General features: G+C 41.3%; 2 protein-coding genes across 3 annotated transcripts in view; one reads left to right on the top strand and one right to left on the bottom strand.

Annotated features, from left to right (window-relative positions):
* WDR70 (WD repeat domain 70) overlaps nt 1-10446 on the bottom strand; it is a 272758-nt gene extending 262312 nt beyond the window's left edge. Inside the window, exons 1-3 of one of the 2 annotated variants that reach the window (XM_084628341.1) lie at nt 10298-10446; nt 8109-8171; nt 7388-7471 (exon numbers count right to left, since the gene is read on the bottom strand). In XM_084628341.1, the coding sequence (XP_084484467.1) occupies nt 7388-7471; nt 8109-8171; nt 10298-10349 (199 nt within the window). In that variant the 5' untranslated portion in view covers nt 10350-10446. The remainder of the gene's footprint in view (nt 1-7387; nt 7472-8108; nt 8172-10297) is intronic. The other variant, XM_084628340.1, reaches the window with a different exon arrangement.
* An 81-nt stretch (nt 10447-10527) lies between these two features.
* Nucleotides 10528-18903, top strand: part of NUP155 (nucleoporin 155) — a gene marked incomplete at its 5' end in the record, with an annotated part of 47582 nt that continues 39206 nt past the window's right edge. The window contains 6 exons of the mRNA XM_084628339.1: nt 10528-10663; nt 12914-13051; nt 14555-14651; nt 15877-15947; nt 16538-16630; nt 17782-17948. Coding sequence (XP_084484465.1) covers nt 10528-10663; nt 12914-13051; nt 14555-14651; nt 15877-15947; nt 16538-16630; nt 17782-17948 — 702 coding nt within the window. The remainder of the gene's footprint in view (nt 10664-12913; nt 13052-14554; nt 14652-15876; nt 15948-16537; nt 16631-17781; nt 17949-18903) is intronic.

Below are 18903 nucleotides of genomic sequence, written 5' to 3'. Positions count from 1 at the left end.
AACAATGAAAAAGCATTCAGTTTTCTTACAAGAAGATTTTTAATAGAAATAGAAGTAAATAGGAGTAAAGGAATACCCCCTGTAAAATCAGGATGGTAGGTACCTTACAGGGTAATTAGATTCAAAACATAGAGAATCCCTCTAGGCAAAACCTTAAGTTACAAAAAAGACACACAGACAGAAATAGTCATTCTATTCAGCACAATTCTTTTCTCAGCCATTTAAAGAAATCATAATCTAACGCATACCTAGCTAGATTACTTACTAAAAGTTCTAAGACTCCATTCCTGTTCTATCCCCGGCAAAGTAGCACACCAACAGACACAGACCCTTTGTTTGTCTCCCTCCTCCCAGCTTTTGAAAGTATCTTGTCTCCTCATTGGTCATTTTGGTCAGGCGCCAGCGAGGTTACCTTTAGCTTCTTAACCCTTTACAGGTGAGAGGATTTTTCCTCTGGCCAGGATTTTAAAGGGGTTTACCCTTCCCTTTACATTTATGACAGCAGCCTATAAATTTGTGTGTGGCTTTTTGTCACACATAGCTGCCTTTACCTCTTCTGTAACTACTCATAACAATTGCTCCTAGGCCTCAGATCAAACAGTTTTTTATAATCACCTTTAGCCCCCACCCCAATATCTATTTTCTCATAAAATTACACATTTTATGTATTCAAAATGAGTGATATTGTCAAACATTCTGAGGGCTCATGGATAATCTTAAATCTTTTCAATATATTTCCTTTACATTTCTTATACACAGTAGCATCGGCCTCCTCAATACCATTAAAAACTTGTCTGGCTTTCCCAGTTAATCTGGTTAAGAGGTGTGACAGTCCATACCATCATGTTCACCACTTTTATAGAGTGACAAATTTTGTACAAAGTATGCCTTGTGAGGTATCATTTAAAAACTCAAACTTGCTAAACTTTACTATCCTGGTAAAATGTGTGTCAAAATTGTAAGTTTCTATGGTATAACATTGCTGTATCATGCTCTAAAGTTGGAAAAGCAGGCCCAAACTAGTTCTTCAGAGACACAGGCATACTAGCACCCCAGCCAGGTGTTAATCAGCTGTCACCTGTTTAAAGGTCCATTCTCTGGTAGGAGGAAGATGTGAACGAGAAATTTGCATTTCATCACAAGGACAATTCAAACCTCACATCCACAAACATGGTGGCTGTTTGTCACCATGACTCTGCAAGGATGTTTTTAACACAAGGAACTGAATTATAAAGAGGGGAGAAAAACACTGGATCTCACTCTCCTCCATCTTTGCTCATGACTTCAACAACTCTTAAAGAACTGAACTGGAGGTAGGGGTAAAAGAAGGGGAGTCCTGGTGAAAGAAAACTCAGCCAGTGGACTGCAAAGCATCTGGTGAGAAAGATATTTGTTCTCAATCCATTTTAGCTTGTTAAAATACACGCGAAATGCCTAATTTATCTTTTTGTTGTCTTAGTAACCAATTCGGACAATGCCTCATTACTTTTCTTTCTGTAGTTAATAGACTTGTTTTCTGTTTCTAACCGGTGTGTTTCGATTAAACTGTGGTGGAATCTCCATTTGGGATAACAAAGCTAGTATACATCATTGTCTTTTGATGAAATGAGGCTTTATATGAGCTTGCATTGTTCAGCAAAATGCTGGGCAATAGAAAAGACATTTCTGGGGGCAAGTCTGGGACTAGAGAATCTGCTGATGTTCTTCTGCAGCATAATTCATGAGTGGTTAACTAGCAGCACTCAATACTGTGCAGCTGGTAGCAAGTTACATGCTGGAGGCTGTGCGTTAACTGGCCAGGAGTGGCTGTTCACCAGTAAAGTTGTGTAAAAGTTATCCCAGGTTTGAGAACTCAGGAGACAGCTATTCAGCAATGCAGATTGTGCCCAGGCTAACATCACAAGAGTACAGATATCTGTTTATCCACTGGGATATTGTGCATCCCACAGTTTCTCAAAGGTGGACAGGAATTCTTCTACACAGTCAGTTTCTTTATACATTGAGTGACTTCCTCCCACTCCATTTGGGGGGGTGGGAGGGTTAGACTCACTGGATGGGAAAGCTCCTTTTACTTGTCCCAATAACCAGAACTGTAATATTTGAGCTTTTATCTGCCTCCTCTGTGCCCTCTCCTCAGCTTCCTCATAGGCTTTGACTGATTCAATTTGTTCCATGCATCATTGGTGGACTCATTCATCAACTTCTTTGTTGACCCTGAGTCTTTGGTGGGCTCTCTCCTCTACCTCCTCACTGATCTTGACTGTGGCCTCGGCCTCCCTGATCCACAATTCCACCCTCAGTCTCTGGTGCTTGTTTCTTCCTGGGCTGGTCCAGTTCCACTGCAGTGCTCTCCTCTGCAGTGTCTGAGGCAGAAGGGTCCTCGGACTCTACTTGGTCAGAACTTATGAACAAAGCTCTCAGCTCCTGAACTGGGCTTTTCTTTTTAGGAGATTGTGAAGTTGTCTAATTAGAACATAATCATGAAAATCATTATTATCACTGTTATATAATTGCAATGAATCTTATACAAAGTATAACACATGGCCAGAAAGGGTTAAGCACCTTGCAGGCTGAATGACCCAGAGCCAACCTTTAATGTCATGTTAGAAAGATCTGCAATTGTTAATTAGGGCCATTCATGGTAGATGGGCTAGAACTTTGAAATGCAAACTTATGTTGTTGGAAGTGATACTAATTGTCTGTATACTCATAAACATTAGCCATGTAAACAGATAGTTCCTGTCTGTCACTATAACTATTAATTCAGAGATCAAAAGGGGATATTAACATTTAGAAGAAAGTTTGCGTGAAATAATGTCATTGTCTATGTCTCGTTGAAGTTTGTGATAGACTACCTAATGGATAAGTTGCCCTATGTTAATTTGTGTAATAATTACTGGTTGTGCTTAGGAAACAGAAGGTTACATCACAAGCCTATAGTTAGATACTTACAGCCAATTCTTATTACTTGGGTAAGATCTGGAATATTCATTAACCTTTGGGATTAGTAGAACCTTTTCTTTTATGATTAAGATTTTCATTAATCCTCATATTTGACTTGGGTGACTAGGTGGAGGTCTGAGACTAGGTTACTTTAGGGGAACTGTGTTGACTTCTGAGCAATCAATGAGGTATAACAGAAGCTGTTTTGTGCTGGTTTGTTAAATTTAAGTATTGGAATATCCACCAGCTTTGGTGATTGTCTGCCCTATTCTTTGCAGTTCCCCCTAATTGAGTGACCTCAGCTGGCTCCCTCCAGAACCCCAGTCACAGGGATATTCTTTCTGAAAAAAATGTATCTTGAATATCTTTTCTCCCAAGATCATCATATGATAGCAATTCACCCATTGTGTCTACTCTTTAACCTTTAAAACTCTCACTATCCAGTTTAAACTTTAGCAGCACTAAGGTTACGATCTATATACTTGACCTGTAGTATGTGAATTCTGCTATAACTACATCAGTGTCCAGCTGTCCTGTGGCTCAAGGGCATGAGTACCAATCTCAGGGCAGACTGTTAAGAAGTCCAGGGCACAAACCTCAAACATTGGTTGGAGCACTATACTTGAGTTTCACTTTTAACACCCTTAACATGAAGCTACAGACAGTCCCCTTAGCGTGCTCTGACCTGTTTTACCATCCAGCTTAGCCTAATTAACACCACAAATCAAATCAAGGTTACTTCCAGTCCCAAAGGACCAGTCACTTTCCCCAGGTCAATTGCACCTTAGATCTTACACCAAAGACAATACTTGTAGCCAATCCTCTAATAAACTATACAGATTTATTAATAAGAAAATAAGATTGTAGTTCATCTGTCTACATATCTGCTTTAACCTTGTAAATAACTTAAGTTTCTGAAGTAATAGAAACTTCTATGACAAGCAAGCTCTATAGGCCCCTTTAGGGCTAAGCCAGACAAAACACTTGGCTCTTTTGCTTATGCCTAGTAATCCTGTCGCTCAGAGTCCAACCAGCAAAAAGATACAATTACTACTTATTTGGGGTTTATTCCCTTACCCTAGTCCCTTCTGCTCTGAGCTGCAAACTCAGCTGATGGGAGGCATTCACTTGTATGACTCATCGGGGACAGGAAAGGAGCAGAGTTCTTTCATGTTCCACAATAATCTCTCTAGTGTTGAAGGGCCTTGCTCGTTAGCCAGGACATGACATACCTTCCATTGGAGACCAATGTTTACACTAGTTAATGTCTCTCTTCTGTCTGATTACACAGTCAGAGAGACTTAAAATACAAATGCTTAAATATTACCTTATGTCAGGGTTCCCTCCCCACTCTGAACTCAAGGGTACAGATGTGGGGACCAGCATGAAAGACCCCGCTAAGCTTATTTCTACCAGCTTAAGTTAAAAACTTCCCCAAGGCACAAATTCTTCCTTGTCCTTGGACGGTATTACTGCCACCACCAAGTGAGTTAGACAAAGATTCAGGAAAAGAACCACTTGGAGTTCCTGTTTCCCCAAAATATCCCCCCCAAGCCCCTTCACCCCTTTCCTGGGGAGGCTTGAGAATAATATACCAACCAAATAGGTAAACAAGGTGAGCACAGACCAGACCCTTGTATTTGTAGGACACTAAAAATCAATCAGATTCTTTAAAACAGAACTTTATTATGAAGGAAAAAAGTATAAGCAGCACCTCTGAAAAACCAGGATGGAAGGTAATTTTACAGGGTAATAAGATTTAAAACACAGAGGATTCCCCTCGAGGCAAAACTTTAAGGTTACAAAAAACAGGAATAAACCTCCCTCTTAGCATAGGGAAAATTCACAAGCTAAAACAAAAGATAATCTAACGCGTTTCCTTACTATTACTTACAATTTGTAATCTTAGATGCTTATTTTAGGTAGTGTTTTAGGAGATGTGTTTTTCCTGCCCTGGTCTCTCTCTGTCCCAGAGAGAGCAACAAACAGAGAGCACAAAACAAAACCTCCCCCCACAGATTTGAAAGGATCATCTTCCCTTATTGGTCCTTTTGGTCAGGTGCCATCCAGGTTATTTGAGCTTCTTAACCCCTTTCAGGTAAAGGAGGGATTTTATGCTATCCTTAGCTGTATGTTTATGACACCATACAATAAGGGGATATAGATGTTATAAGTGAAATTAGTACATACGGCAACTCTCAAGCATTTAAAAAAATGTAAACATGAAACATTCTTATATAACTGTATCACCTACTTTAACAATACTAACACACAGGTGAGCCAGAATGATTCCAGTTAAGCATTTGTCAGTGTTCAGTTGAGACATGGGGTCTTACAAGTCTGTACCCTTATGTCCACCACTTTTACAAAGTATGCCTTGTGAGGCACCATTTGAAAACTCATAATTTGCTGATCATTATTGTACTGGAGAAATAAGAGTCTACTATATGACATTGCTGAGACATGTTCCAAGTTTAGAAAGGCAGGCACGAACCAGTTCCTCAGAGACAAAAGGCAAACTGATGCCTCAGGCAGGTGTTAACATAATCAAATGGACTAGAATACTTAGTTCTGATTGCAGGGGACTAGACTAGATGATTTCTCAAGCACTCTTCCAGTCCTACAATTCAATGACCTGGTTAACCGGTCATTCTTTGGCAGGAAGAAGGGTGTGAGTGAGAAATTTACATCTTGGCAAAGGAACAGCTGAGGATTCCCATGCAAATAGACTTTGTGTGTCTTCTGAACCTCAGACCAAAATGATTTTTAAAGAGGAAAATAACTATACGAGATAAGAACAGAGGACACAAAACATCTCTCCCTTCATCTCTACTCATAGCATCAAAAACATCTGAAAGACAAAGGAAGCATCATTGGACTAGAGAGGGATCCTGGCTGAAAAATTCAGCCAGTAAGACTGCTAGAACATGTGATGAGAGACACTTTTGCTTTAATAGTGAACTTAGTGTGTTTTACCTTTTATTTCTTTATAAAAAATTCTGACTTTTATGCATTATTACTTGTAATCACCTAAAATCTTGCTTTCTGTAGTCAAACTTTTTATTATTTTATCTAAAACAGTTTGCTTGGATTGAATTGTTTGGGAACTCAGTTTGAGGTAACAAGGTTTGTGCATAACATTTTCTGTTAATGAAATGACAGACTTTATATGAGCTTGTATTCTTGTCCAGACGGGTGCTGGGCTGTACAAGACACATATTTCTGTGGAGAAAGTCTGGGACAAGGAATTTGCTGTGTCGCTCTACTGTGTAATTCAAGGGTGGCTGATGCAAACATTTTTGCAGAATAGCTCAGATTAATTTACATGCTGGGGGCTGTGTGAGGGCAGGCCAAGAGTGCTTGCTCTCAAAGCAAAGTCTGTAAAAGGTTGGCGAACTGAGGGGGCACAGCTGTGCAACAGTCCAGGCTGTACCTTGGGGAATGTCACATGGTGACTTTGGCATGAGCTGGCACATGGTTTACCAGCATCACACATTTCAACATGAAGAAACATTTATTTAGATTTATTCAATATTTAAAAGGTGCTTAAGTCAATGCTCTGACCCTCTTATACAAGTGATTTTCACAATATCATCAAAGTGTTCCTCACACCAGCAAATAAATACATAATTTACAGCAGACTTAGGCCCAAACCTGAACTAAGAACAAAGCAGGTATACTCCGGCAAATGCTCAGAGCCCCAAAGCCAATAGGCATCTGCACAGAAGTGTGTTCATATGGCTCTCAGTATAGAATCAGAACCATGATAATCAAATCCTGTACCCCTGTGCCCATCCCCTCCTTGAATGGATCAGTAATTACACAGGCCTTGTATTATGCCTGAAAGTTAACAAATTCTGGTTATTTTTGACCAGAGGGTGTGGGGAACAAATTCCAAGGTTGAAAGATAGTCCAGAATAATGACTTGGAAGTAGTTCCTTATACTTATAATAAGGGAGCTTCAGCAACTTTGCTGATCTCAATCACAAAGGTGTGGCCTGGAGAGAGAGGTCTCTCTCAAGTAAGCGGATCCCAAACTATTTAGGACTTGTCCACACTCAGTGGTGAAGTCCTCAAGGGGAAGCTACTGGAACGCCCCTGGCAGCATGACCTTGCACACACACATGCTATGCAGAAGACACCATTTTGCTCTAACAAATGGTGTCTTCAATGTAGCGTGACTGTGCATGCACCACACACTGTAGTGAGGATGTTGTTTCGAGAACAAAACGGCATTCTCCACGCAGCAAAAGTCCCGGTATGTCATCCCAGCATGATCCAGCCCCACTACAGCAGTCTACACTATGATGAAGTGTATTTTTAAAACATGTTCTCCAACATGTTTTCACACCTACATGTAAACAAGGCAAGTGTTAAACACGTTAGATTATTGTGTGTTAGCCTTTTGTCAAATACACAAGCATGGGAGATTCACCTATCTTACCCAGCATTTTTTTACTTCTTTCCACTGCAGTTCTTCGAGTTTGTTCAAACATTGCTTCCAAGTCAAAAGTTCGTGCTTTCTTTCCTAAAAGATGAGTGAAAAAGAAACTTTGATTAAAACCAAGTAACATGAACTTCAGAAGATTAAAATGAGCAAGTGACCAGGGTAACTCAGATGCTCTTCAATTCAAGTTTCAGATTAAAACTCTCTCACTAGGACTGTTACATAAATGGGAATTGGGCACCTTACTGCCCTTCATGCCTTTCAAAAAAATCTACCTCCTATTCCCCACTATACACACATAGTTTATATACAGTTACTGTGATTGATGTGAATTGGATAGCGTATGTTACCATGCTTTTTACATTGCATTTCCAAGAGTATTGTCAAAGTTAAATCCACAAATACTATAGTACAACCCACTGAGGAGCATTTTACAGTCTTCTAAATCACAACCCATAATATAAAATTGGGGAAAGAACAAACAAGCTTCAGCGTTAAGCTTCATCTGAACTGCAACACCCTTAACAAGTGCATCCTGCCCCAAGAGGTACTCTAGGCTTTCCAGCTATGGATAATGCTACCCTACTCCAGAGAGACTCACACTCCTGCCTACTGCCCCCTTCACCATCCCCAACCAGTACTTTCCCAGTGCACAAGGTGTATTCCTCCAGCACACAGACAGTGCCTCATTTTCCCTTCTCATGAGCCCTGGACTTACCGAAGCCTGAGAAGCCCATCGTGGCTGCTAGCTCCGGATGGGGTCCTCCCACCAGCTCCATATCTACAAAGGAACAGAATGGTTAGAGTAAATTCTGTGCATAGAGCCCACCGTTCCAGCACCTCCCCAGTTGTGGCCACTCATCGCCCTCCGTGCCTAGCTGCTCAGCTGGAGCTGCACCAGGAAGCACAACAGGAGCCACCTCCACCAGCAGGAAGTGACTGCGTGGGAGATTGCAGCAGATCAAGAAGAGCCCTGCCACAAGGGGATTGGCCCACTCACAGAGACTCCTAAAGACATCCGCTCAGGACTCTCTGAACCCACGGCTACTGAGAAGCAGCCCTACTGGATAAGCAGAGCTGCACACATAGTACATCGTAGCCACAAATATGGTGCTGGACAGACTCTTGTCCCTGCTGCTGTGGCAGCACTCAAGCAGGTTGTTGTTTTCCCAGCCAAACTCACTTCCCTCTCCATGTTCCCCAGTTACCCTTTATAGTCCTCCTTCCCCAATATATTTCTTGCACTTGTAAGTCCCTGGCATCATCCCCCCAAACAGGTTTAGCAGCATGGTTAGTTGGAGAGAACTCTATCTAAACATTGCACAAACACAGGCTCAAATCTCAGCCATCTGCCACTGTAGTATAGACACTACAGTGATTTTCTGAGTGGCGCCAGCTAGCTCAACAGACAAATTCTTCCATCTACTTAGCTGTGAATAAACTGGGGATTAGATCATCAAAACTACAGTGTGCAGAGCATGAAATTTTTCACAGCCCTCAGTGATGTAGCTGAGTCAACCGCGATGTAGCTAGGTCTACCTAAGTTTTAGATGTAAACCAGGCCTCAGTGTCCAATGGGATAGGGTTATAAAGTGTAATGGCTGAGATATTCAACAGTCACTTTATAGTTTTGCTTACAATTAGGATAAATTTGTAGGCCCAATATTACGATAGTACCTAGCTCCCTTAGGCTTGTTTGAAAAATCCTAGCCTTTATTAACAACATCTTTATTTAATTGGTTTGCACTTCATTTGGTAATAGTCCAGCAGCTTTATAGCTCTTTGTTAATTCTTTCCCATTTATCATCTTCTACTTAAGGAAAGGATAGTCTTGCAATTAAGATATTAACTTGGGACTTCCCAGTTCTGCCACAGACATCAAGTATATCCTTGGACAAGTCCCCTAATTTCTCAGTGCCTTAGGGCACATCTTCACTGGCAATGTTAAAGCACTGGCGCAGCATTGGATTGTGTAGTCACGGCTGAGCACTGGGAGAGCTCTCCCAGCACTCTGAAAAAAACCCACCTCCACGAGGGACACGGCTCCCAACGCTGGTACACTGTCTACACTGGCACTTTACAGCACTGAAACTTGCAGCACTCGGGGTGTTTTTTCACCCTCCTGAGCGAGAAAGTTGCAGCGCTGTAGAGTGCCAGTGTAGACAAGCCCTTAGTTTGTTCATGCACAACGCAGGTGATGAGATGTCCTTTCTTGTGCTCTTTGTCTTGGCTTTTTAGACTGCTCTTCACTGCAGAGACTCTCTTACTGTGTGTATGCAGAGTGCCTAGCACAACAAGGTTCCAATCTCGCTGCTACAGTAATACTCATAAATAATAGAGATGTTGGCCCACACTGTGGTCTTAAAAACTCTAGCCTCATACTTTATCAAGTACAAACAACAGATTACAGACTAATGTTAGACATGCCTTCACTGAACATATCTTAATGTTCTGCCTGAGAGCAGACAACAACAACATGCTGTTTGTGAGGAACAGGGAAGGATGTAGGCCTCGTGGGGCGCTCGGCGCTGTACGCTAATCCAGCAGGAGAGTTTGTCGCTGAGACGCAGACTGGGCGCAGCGGGACTTAAATCACACGCTGGCTGAGAAGATACCACCCATCTAAGCGCTGGGTACTGCTAGTGACTTCGGCACTGACCGGGGGGGGGGGGGAGGTGTCACTTGCTAAGACCAGCCCTCAGAGGAGCAACCGAGCTCTTTTATTCCGTCACCTCGGCGCACACGGCCCGGCCCGGCCCGATCCAAGAGCCCAGGGATTACCAAGCTCTGCAGTCGAGGTGCGAGCGCCCAGGGCAGGCGCGCGGCGCTCCTCCTCCTCCCACCCCCCCGCCAGGTTCTCGGAGCCCCTGGTCCTGCTCTCCATCCTGCCCCTCCCCTTTCACTCACGAGACGCCTCAGCCGCCAGCGCCCCCACCCCAACGGTCTCCTCTGCATCCATCGCCGGATCTTCTTCCCTGCCGACGCCGCACCACAGCGACCAGTTTAAACTTAACCCTTCCCTGCGGGGGCGTCCTTCGCCGGAAGTGAGTGGTCGTGAGGCGGAAGTGCGTCAGACGCTCGGGCGCGGTGGCTGCTGGGGTTTGGCGCGGTCCTGTCTCTCTCCGGCCGATATCGCTATGCCTGTGGCGATGAGCCCGGCCGCCCCGGCCTTGCAGGAGGCGCTGGAGAACGCGGGCCGCATCATCGACCGGCAGATCCAGGATGATCGCTGCTACCCAGACCTGTCCGAGCTGCTGGTTGTGCCGGCGCCCGGTGAGGATCCGTACGGGCCCGCTCACCGCTCTGGTCCCCCGCTCAGAGCTTCCTCCTCCTCCCCTTGTGATTCTCCCCGGCCGGGTCGGGCGCACACGGCTCATCCCGCTGGGGCCCGGTGGTCACGCGGGGATCCGCGCGCTACCCCCCACCTCCCCTGCAGGGATGGCTGCTCTGGGGACCCTCTGCGGGCAGCAGTGCCAGAGCGCCCTGTACTGTGCCTCTGCGACCCTCTTCCTGCCCTCGGCCCCCCGCAGGCAGTCACATCCAGCCAAAACTGCAGCTCGTGGGGCACTGGCGTCTCTAGTCTCCAGCCCCTCCGGATGGTCGTGAAAACTGCACTTCAGAATCCTGGTTCCGCTGAGGAGTCTCCGAGGTTATGTCTACACTGCAGTGAAACACCCATGGCTTGCAGCGCTTGTGCTTCAGGGCTGTGAAATTGCAGTGTAGATATTTGGGCTGGGCTATGGGACCCTCGCCTCTTGTGTGGTGTCAGAGCTGGAGCCTGAATCTGTATTGCCCCAGCCCAATGGGCCCAGGCCAGCTGAGGGCGTTCTGTTGCACTGTAGATATACCCTGACATATGAGGCGCTTTAGGGTTGGTCTACACTATGGAGGGATGGACCTAAGTTATGCAACTTTAGCTATGTGAATAATGTAGCTGAAGTTGACATACTTAGATCTACTTATCGCGTTGTGTCGACGGGAGACACTCTCCTGTTGATTCCCCTTGTGATTTCGTTGAGGTGGTGTATGGGAGTCAACGCTAGAGCGATCGGTGGTCAATTTATTGAGTCTATACCAGACATGATAAATCGACTCCTCCTCTCCCCCACTGGATTGATTGCTGCCCATCCATCGGGCTGGTACCATAGACAAGCTGTGAGCATCCACAGGTGACTAAGGCTAGCGCTGCCAGATAATTCCTGCAGTTTGCCTTAAGTTTATTGCCCATATTTCATGTATGTTGAGAATTTGCTTCCTTTGTGGTTCAGTTCAGTCATCTTTGATGGGTTATGTAGGTTTCTCCCTTGTCAGGAGCACCTCGCTTACGTGTAACAGTTACTTAAGTTAAAGCACCTGTCATTTTAAATGATCCTATAGTGAGCGATAGCATTGGGGTTGACTCTAGGAGGAAAACGGAAAAAAAAGAAGGGGGGAGAGATTGATGATTAAATGCATCCAAAGAGGGTAAAGTCAACAAACCAAGGCCCCAATCTTGCAACTTTTTGTGCATGGACAGATTACACATCTTGTTCTCTTTTTTCCTCAAATAAAGAGTACAGTTTTTAAAACTGATTTCACTAATATAGAATATGAAACAGCAGTTCTAAAATGAAAATATCTCAAAAGTTACTTAGCTGTCAAAAGTGTAACTAAAGGGAAAGGAAGACAACATTTAGGAAGCTTTACAGACCGTCACTTTTCTTGGTCTGATAAGTCTCTTCCCACAAAGGAGACTCTCCTTGCATTTAGCCTAACTTGCATTTGGTGGCAGGAGAAAAACATTGCAAATGTAAACTTTGGAGTTTATAATAGACAGAGGGGACTGTATTTCACTTGTATTATACCAATGTAGTTTGTGAACAAGTTACGAGAGCCTTTCGGATGGAAGGTGCTTATAGCATATATATAAAATTAGATTTTGAGAGCCTATCAGCCAATTTTAGGAGGGCACTAGATGTTTTATTTGTTTTCTTTATTTAAAATGTATATTATAGATATGGCTTTAAACAAATACTCTTGAAATTGTGAAAGTCCCTCTTTTAAAAATACTTCATAAATATTTTGAGTGAGCTGTGTTACTCTTAGTGCACTTGTATTATTTGTGTATTGTAAATTTTGCTTTTGCTCATGTCTCATTTAGGATTTACAGTATAAAGTCCTGATTCTACAAACATTTATACACATGCTAAACTCATGTTTAATACTACTCGTATGCTTCAAATTAAACATGTGCTTAAGTCTTTGAAGGATCAGGGGCTAAAATTTGGTTTAGTTCTTCCCTGTGGTTTAAGGACTTTCTAGTTTGTCCATTTATCTGAAATAATCAACCAAAATTAAGAGAGGAATATAAAGTAGTCTAATTCAGGTTTAACAGAAATTAGTGCTTGCTAATTCAAATATTGGGGCAGGGGAAATCTCTTAAGGATAATTGAAGTAAAGTATCAATTGGGTATTATTTTTTGGCTGACAACTTGTTTTTCATATGAAACTTTAAAGTGTTTTATTTATTTATTTTAATTGCAGGTAGTCCCACAGTTTCTGGTATGTCCGATATGGATTATCCTTTGCAAGGACCTGGTTTGCTCTCAATACCCAATCTTCCAGAAATCAGTTCAATCCGCAGAGTCCCGCTTCCCCCTGAGCTAGTGGAGCAATTTGGACGTATCCTAATAAAAATAGCATGTTACTTTGTGTGTATAATAATTTTATAAATGAACTTTTGTTATTTCATAATCGCTTTGGCCCTGATCCTTCAAGCAGCTTCCCCTGGATGGACCCTTATCCTGCACACACCCACCCTGGAGTCCATATGGCTCCCAAGAAGTTACAGGGGTCCATCTATGTGAAGTTGCTTCAATAATCGGCAGCTACATATTGTAATTTTGATGCTTAATGACAGTTGGGTATGTTTGTCATAACAATTTTAGTACATTTACATTAAAGGGGTCTGCATATGTTAGAGGTAAAAATAAAGTGCTTTTAAAATCAAGTGGAATAACTTACTTGCGTGAGGTGCATATCTTTTTAGGGCTGTCAAACGATAAAAAAAATTAATTGCAAGAATAAAAAATAGTTACAATTAATCACAGTTTTAATTGCACTGTTAAAAATAATAGAATGTCATTTATTTAAATATTTTTGGGTGTTACTTCTGTGCAGCAGCTCGTGGTGCGTGGCACTCAGCCTGTGGCTCAAGGCTGGCTCTGTGCTATCGCATGGAGGAGGCTATGTCTTGCCAGAGCCCCGGGCCATCCCACAGCTCTCTGGCCACTCCTGGCTCACCAGGGGCACCATTTCAGATTTTGGTTTGTGTGTGAGTGTGTGTTAGTCAGCATGATATGCAGCAATCTCAACACACCAGCAGCCTAACTACTATCAAGCGTTCTGTAGGCACCAGCACAGCAAAGGAGAGTTTTAAGGATTTGAAGGTGAAAAATGATGTAGCTTTGCAGACATTTATGTAGAACTCCCGCCAAGCATGAGGGGCAGCATGGGAGTAAGCACAAAATTGCTTATTTTGGAAATTTAACAAGGGGGCAATGGAGGCTGGCATCATTGGTGGTAGGTAGTGTGGGGATAGGCCTGAAAGGCCTTGAAAGTGAAAATAGTCATTATTGCTTTCAATGGATTGTTCAATTTTAATGCTCATTTAAGTAATAGGGCTACAAAATGGTGCTTTTTTTTTCCCCCACCAACTCTGTAAAAAGGTGTCTGAGGAGAGAACATTTTATTCTGCCCAAGCATCAACAGTGGTAGTTATTGGTTTTCCCAGCATGGAGCATAGTCTATTTATGATGCACAGGTGGAACGTCCATTGGTATTACTGGTACTTACCAGCAGTAAATAGTGAATATGCCCCATGTGTTTGATATGCAATATCTTCAAACAAAGCAGGGCCAGAGAAAGCTGCAGTATGATGTCATAGCTTTGGGAGGTGCACAGCTAATACCAAGGAAATTTCCCCCAACATCTGTATCTGATTTCTTTTAAAGGTAGTTTTCATTTATTTTTTCACACTTGTCAAAATATGTCAGCTTCTCGTACACACATACAGAACTTCTTTAACTAGTATCTGTGCATATTCTTACAACTTTAAAATAGCCTGATGGGGATTTTGTCATGGCTAGCCTGAGTACATTATTCCTTACATCTGTGGTATTTCAGATATGCAATGTAATTGTATGATGGGAGTATTTTCAGATATCAGCAGGGCATGGCTGACTATTGACAGTGACATTTTTATGTGGAATTATGAAGATGGGTATGTAGAAAACAAATTTCTACAGGTATATATGGTGTTAAATCTGAATTAAGTCATGGTTATAAGGGGAGTGGTTTGTTTCAGCACAGAAGTGTACTTATTTTAAGGTACCTTGATCATTTCAGGTTCTGGATTTTTGGTGTAGTGGGGATAAGAGATGGGTAAGGAAAATGCATGCCTTTAGTATTGGGCTTCTCTACTCTCCTAAAGTTGTTGGTGTATTTATATTGAGCTTGAGTTCAAAATTTTTAAGAGGAATGTTTTTATTTTAGACTCCATATGCTCATACAGCAATTAACTTGGTTGACTAGGTTTAATCCATGCATTATGGTGTATATGTAGTAGGCAATCATGTTCCCACAGTCAGCTATTTTTATGTTTATAATGTGGCTTTAGAATGATGAAGATATACCAAAGCTTTCTGACTTACATTTATTATTAATATAAATATCTTACCTGACTTATGATTTAAAGATTCATAAAACTATGATGATAAATTCATAGTCTTTTTGAATGCCTCAGGGAGAGATGCTTGTGATGCCCATTCAGTGCCTGGGTTTGTGTTCCTTATGTGTCTCTATAGTATAACTTATTTTCTGTAACTGCAGTTTTTCTTCTGAATTATTACACTTCTAGAGGAGATTTAAATGAGACTTGTGCTTTACACAGGGTTAGTTAATATCTCCAAAATGCATGCACCAATAGGGTTGAATAATACTAACTTCACGGTATTACAGGTGGGTTTTTTTTATATATAGATTTTTTTCCCCATAGTAAATTAAACTCACTTTAGATAATTTTATCAGAAAGAAGGAAGGAAGGAAAGAAAGTTGGTTGTGAATAGTGCAGTGAATCCCTTTCTCCTGTTGAGCTATATCTGGACTAACTTTGGGAGTACTATAGACTACAAAATAGACTGTGTGAATAGACAAGGAACTGAGAATTAAAAATACAGTTGGATTTTAAATTTGAAACTTAAAGCATAAATGACTACTTCATTCCAAACAGAGGATTGTTTACATAGCTATTATGATGACTTTTTTCGGTCAGTGCCATTCTAATGGTCTTGCTTCCACCCTAAGAAAAGAATGCAGAAGATGGGTTACAATTGTTGTATAGTAACAGAAGAATTTAAAAGTTTCAGATTCTGTATATTTAGAAATTATTGGATATTGAAAGTCTTTTCTGTTGTGCTTTGATGTAATTTTTTCTCATTTGTTGACAGGGGAGACCTTGCTTATTTTGATGGTCTTAGTGAAACTATTCTTGCTGTGGGTCTTGTGAAGCCAAAGGCAGGTAATAAAAAATGCATGACAGTGACCAGAATTCTGTAGCTGCTGAACACTGTCAAAAATTTAAAAAACTGATTAATTTTCTTTACGAAACTAGAGGCGTTATGGAAGGATTTACAAGTCACAAGTAGTGAGGTAGTCATGAACATTAGAGATCTTACAATTACTGCTAAGTTACAATCTAATGTTTTATACTATTTGAAAACTAGGAATTCTGACTTGCTGTCAGCTGGCATGAAATATTGGTTTCTAGCTGTAGTAGTTCTTTTGGTCACAGCTGCTTACATCAGATTGGACACAGAGTTGGAGAGAGGGGGTAGGGTTGGAGGTTAAAAGAAGATAGTAATAAGAATATCATTTTAAGACTCAATATTTCATGACTTGTCAGAGCTGGAATAGAATGAGATAAAGCATTGGAAAATTGGGCATCTGAATGGTATATAGTTTTCTAATTCTGGCGCTTCACAAGCTGTCAGACCTTCAATATGACTAACCCTCAGACCATTGTAAATTGCATGCAGGGAAGATGTTGATCTTAGTATGAATCTGGTGTACTGGCCTTGAACTAAGTTCTAACTTTTCTTCTTTTCTTAGGTATTTTCCAGCCTCATGTACGATACCTACTGGTTCTGGCCACTCCTGTGGATATAGTGATTCTAGGACTTAGCTATGCTAATTTGCAAGCAGGTAATTCTCTCTCGCATCCCAAGTAAATATAAATTTCTAGGATAATATTCTCAGTTGCGAATTAATTGCCACACAACATTAATTTATTACTAGTCATGTAATTTAAAAAATATTAAGCTGCATGCTAAGGGGCTTTTCCTAAAATTCTATGGCTTTCTGCATCCAGGGTGAAAGAACTTTATAGCATCCTTTTCACGTAGGATATAGTATCCTGTCCTGCAAGAGATTCAGAGAAGTATCTTCTCTGTTACCCACCCTTTAGTTCTTTTTGAAGATACTCTGACTGTTAACTGTTTCCCAGTAATCAAGTATTGTGTTGAGGGAGGAGCAGCATGTGAACTGCATCAGTTTTTAATGTGTCTTAGGGTATATCTACACTGCATTTTGGAGCGAGTAGGAGCATGCCTTCCTGACCAGTAGACAGACTCTAGGTAATGGTGCTCTTTCACACTCTCCAAAAATAGCTGTCTAGAGAGCACTTTGAAGTTGTGGCTTGGGCTCTGAAGCCTAGGGCTGGTGATGGCTTCAAGCCTGAGCTCCAGCCTGAGCTGCAACTTCAAAGATCTGTCTATACAGCTATTTTTAGAGTGCTAGTGGGACCCCACTAGCCCCGATCTGTCAACCCAGGCTGGGAGGCTTGCTCCCACTTGGAGCAAAATGCAATGTAAAGGTACCCTTATTGGCAAATTCTAAACTCTTTGGCATTTGATTCAGAACCACAGAAAACTCAAGCCCAGTACTGTATATTTTTACACATGAAATGTGTAAGTAGAAAAAATAAATGAGAGGTTTTGAGAAAGTTATGAGGGAGTAAGAATATTAGAGGGCTAAAATAGAATATATTTTCAATAGGTTGTTGTTATGATGTCTCTGTTTGATAGACAAACTGGGAAGTCTTATGTTTAGATTTGTCAGGATTTTGGGATATTAATTGTATTGATTATAAGCTTCCGAGAGAGGTAAAATGTAAACAAAACTTGCTGTGACTTTAAAAAAAAGAAAAGAAAGAAACCAACTCTGGCAGTCCACTAAGCTGCAGTCTCACTATAGTGTTTCCTGATTTTCTGAAATAGTCCTAAATCACAATACCATGGTATTTAAACAAGCAAACTTAACAGATGTGATGGGGGTTTTTTCTTGATTTCTTTAAGGTTCTGGAGCCCTGAATGACAGCATGTCTGGAGGAATGCAGCTGCTTCCAGATCCTCTCTATTCACTCCCTACTGATAATACCTATCTTCTAACCATAACTTCCACTGAAAATGGCCGTATCTTTTTGGCTGGAAAGGATGGCTGTTTATATGAAGTAGCTTATCAGGTGAATATAGTCTTTATGCAAAGGTATTTTTGTTCTTGGTTATGGGGTTGGGGTTTTGGGAACTGAAAATTTGTCAATCTTGTCACCTCATTTCCACAATTCTGTTGCCTGCCTTAATTTATTTGAGTGATAGCTCTGAGCTCTTAATACAGAAATACTATCAACCTATAGTCATGATAAGCTAATTTATTTGAGAAATGAGCAAAAAAAATTGTTCTGCAAAGGGCAAGCATCATGAGATCTCCTTTCTGACAACTTCTACAGACACTGCTGTCCCCAACCATCTTATCTCTACCTTCAAAACCACCTTACTAGGAGCAGCTGTTCTGATTATTGGAGACTGATAAAACCTAGAAGTTGACTGGGATGAGGTTTGATCTGCTGTCATGAATTTAATTTTACTTCACTGACTCAATCTGCAGACTTGAGCCCAGTCCTTTGTCTCTAAAGCGGCACTGTTAAAGTCTTTTATAGGCTGTTTATTTTTTTATTACAATAAACAGAAGAAAGTACTGATTATTTTTATTGATTTACATTATATCAGCACTTGCAAGTCCCAACTAAGTCATGGGCCCATTGTGGAATGTCCTGTAAAAGTAAATCCCTGCCCAAAGAAGTTAAAATCTTAATTTTAAGATATATTCAGCAGGTGGCTGTAACAATCAGCCAATCAGTTTCCTTTGTTTGGATCGTTTCTTGACACATTGCAGGAGAGAGAAAGATATTACAACCACACCCATGCACCCCAAAAATGGAAAATGTGATTAGAAAACCACACACAATGGCTTTGAGATTCAGAGGCTTCTAAGTTTCTGAAACAACTTTTACTTTTTTTTTTTTTTTTAAATTATCTACATTTCAAATAGAGAGTGTCCCTTTAAAATTGGGTTCATGAAAACTATGTGTATTGCGTCATCATGCAGGAGTTCACATGGCTAGTTTACCTAGCTAGTTT

The sequence above is a fragment of the Lepidochelys olivacea genome (genome assembly GCF_965140295.1).
Source record: "Lepidochelys olivacea isolate rLepOli2 genome assembly, chromosome: 5".
Classification (NCBI taxonomy): Eukaryota; Metazoa; Chordata; order Testudines; family Cheloniidae; genus Lepidochelys; species Lepidochelys olivacea.
The sequence above is the reverse complement of the archived record's forward strand: the minus strand, read 5'-3'. Positions and strand labels throughout refer to the sequence as shown.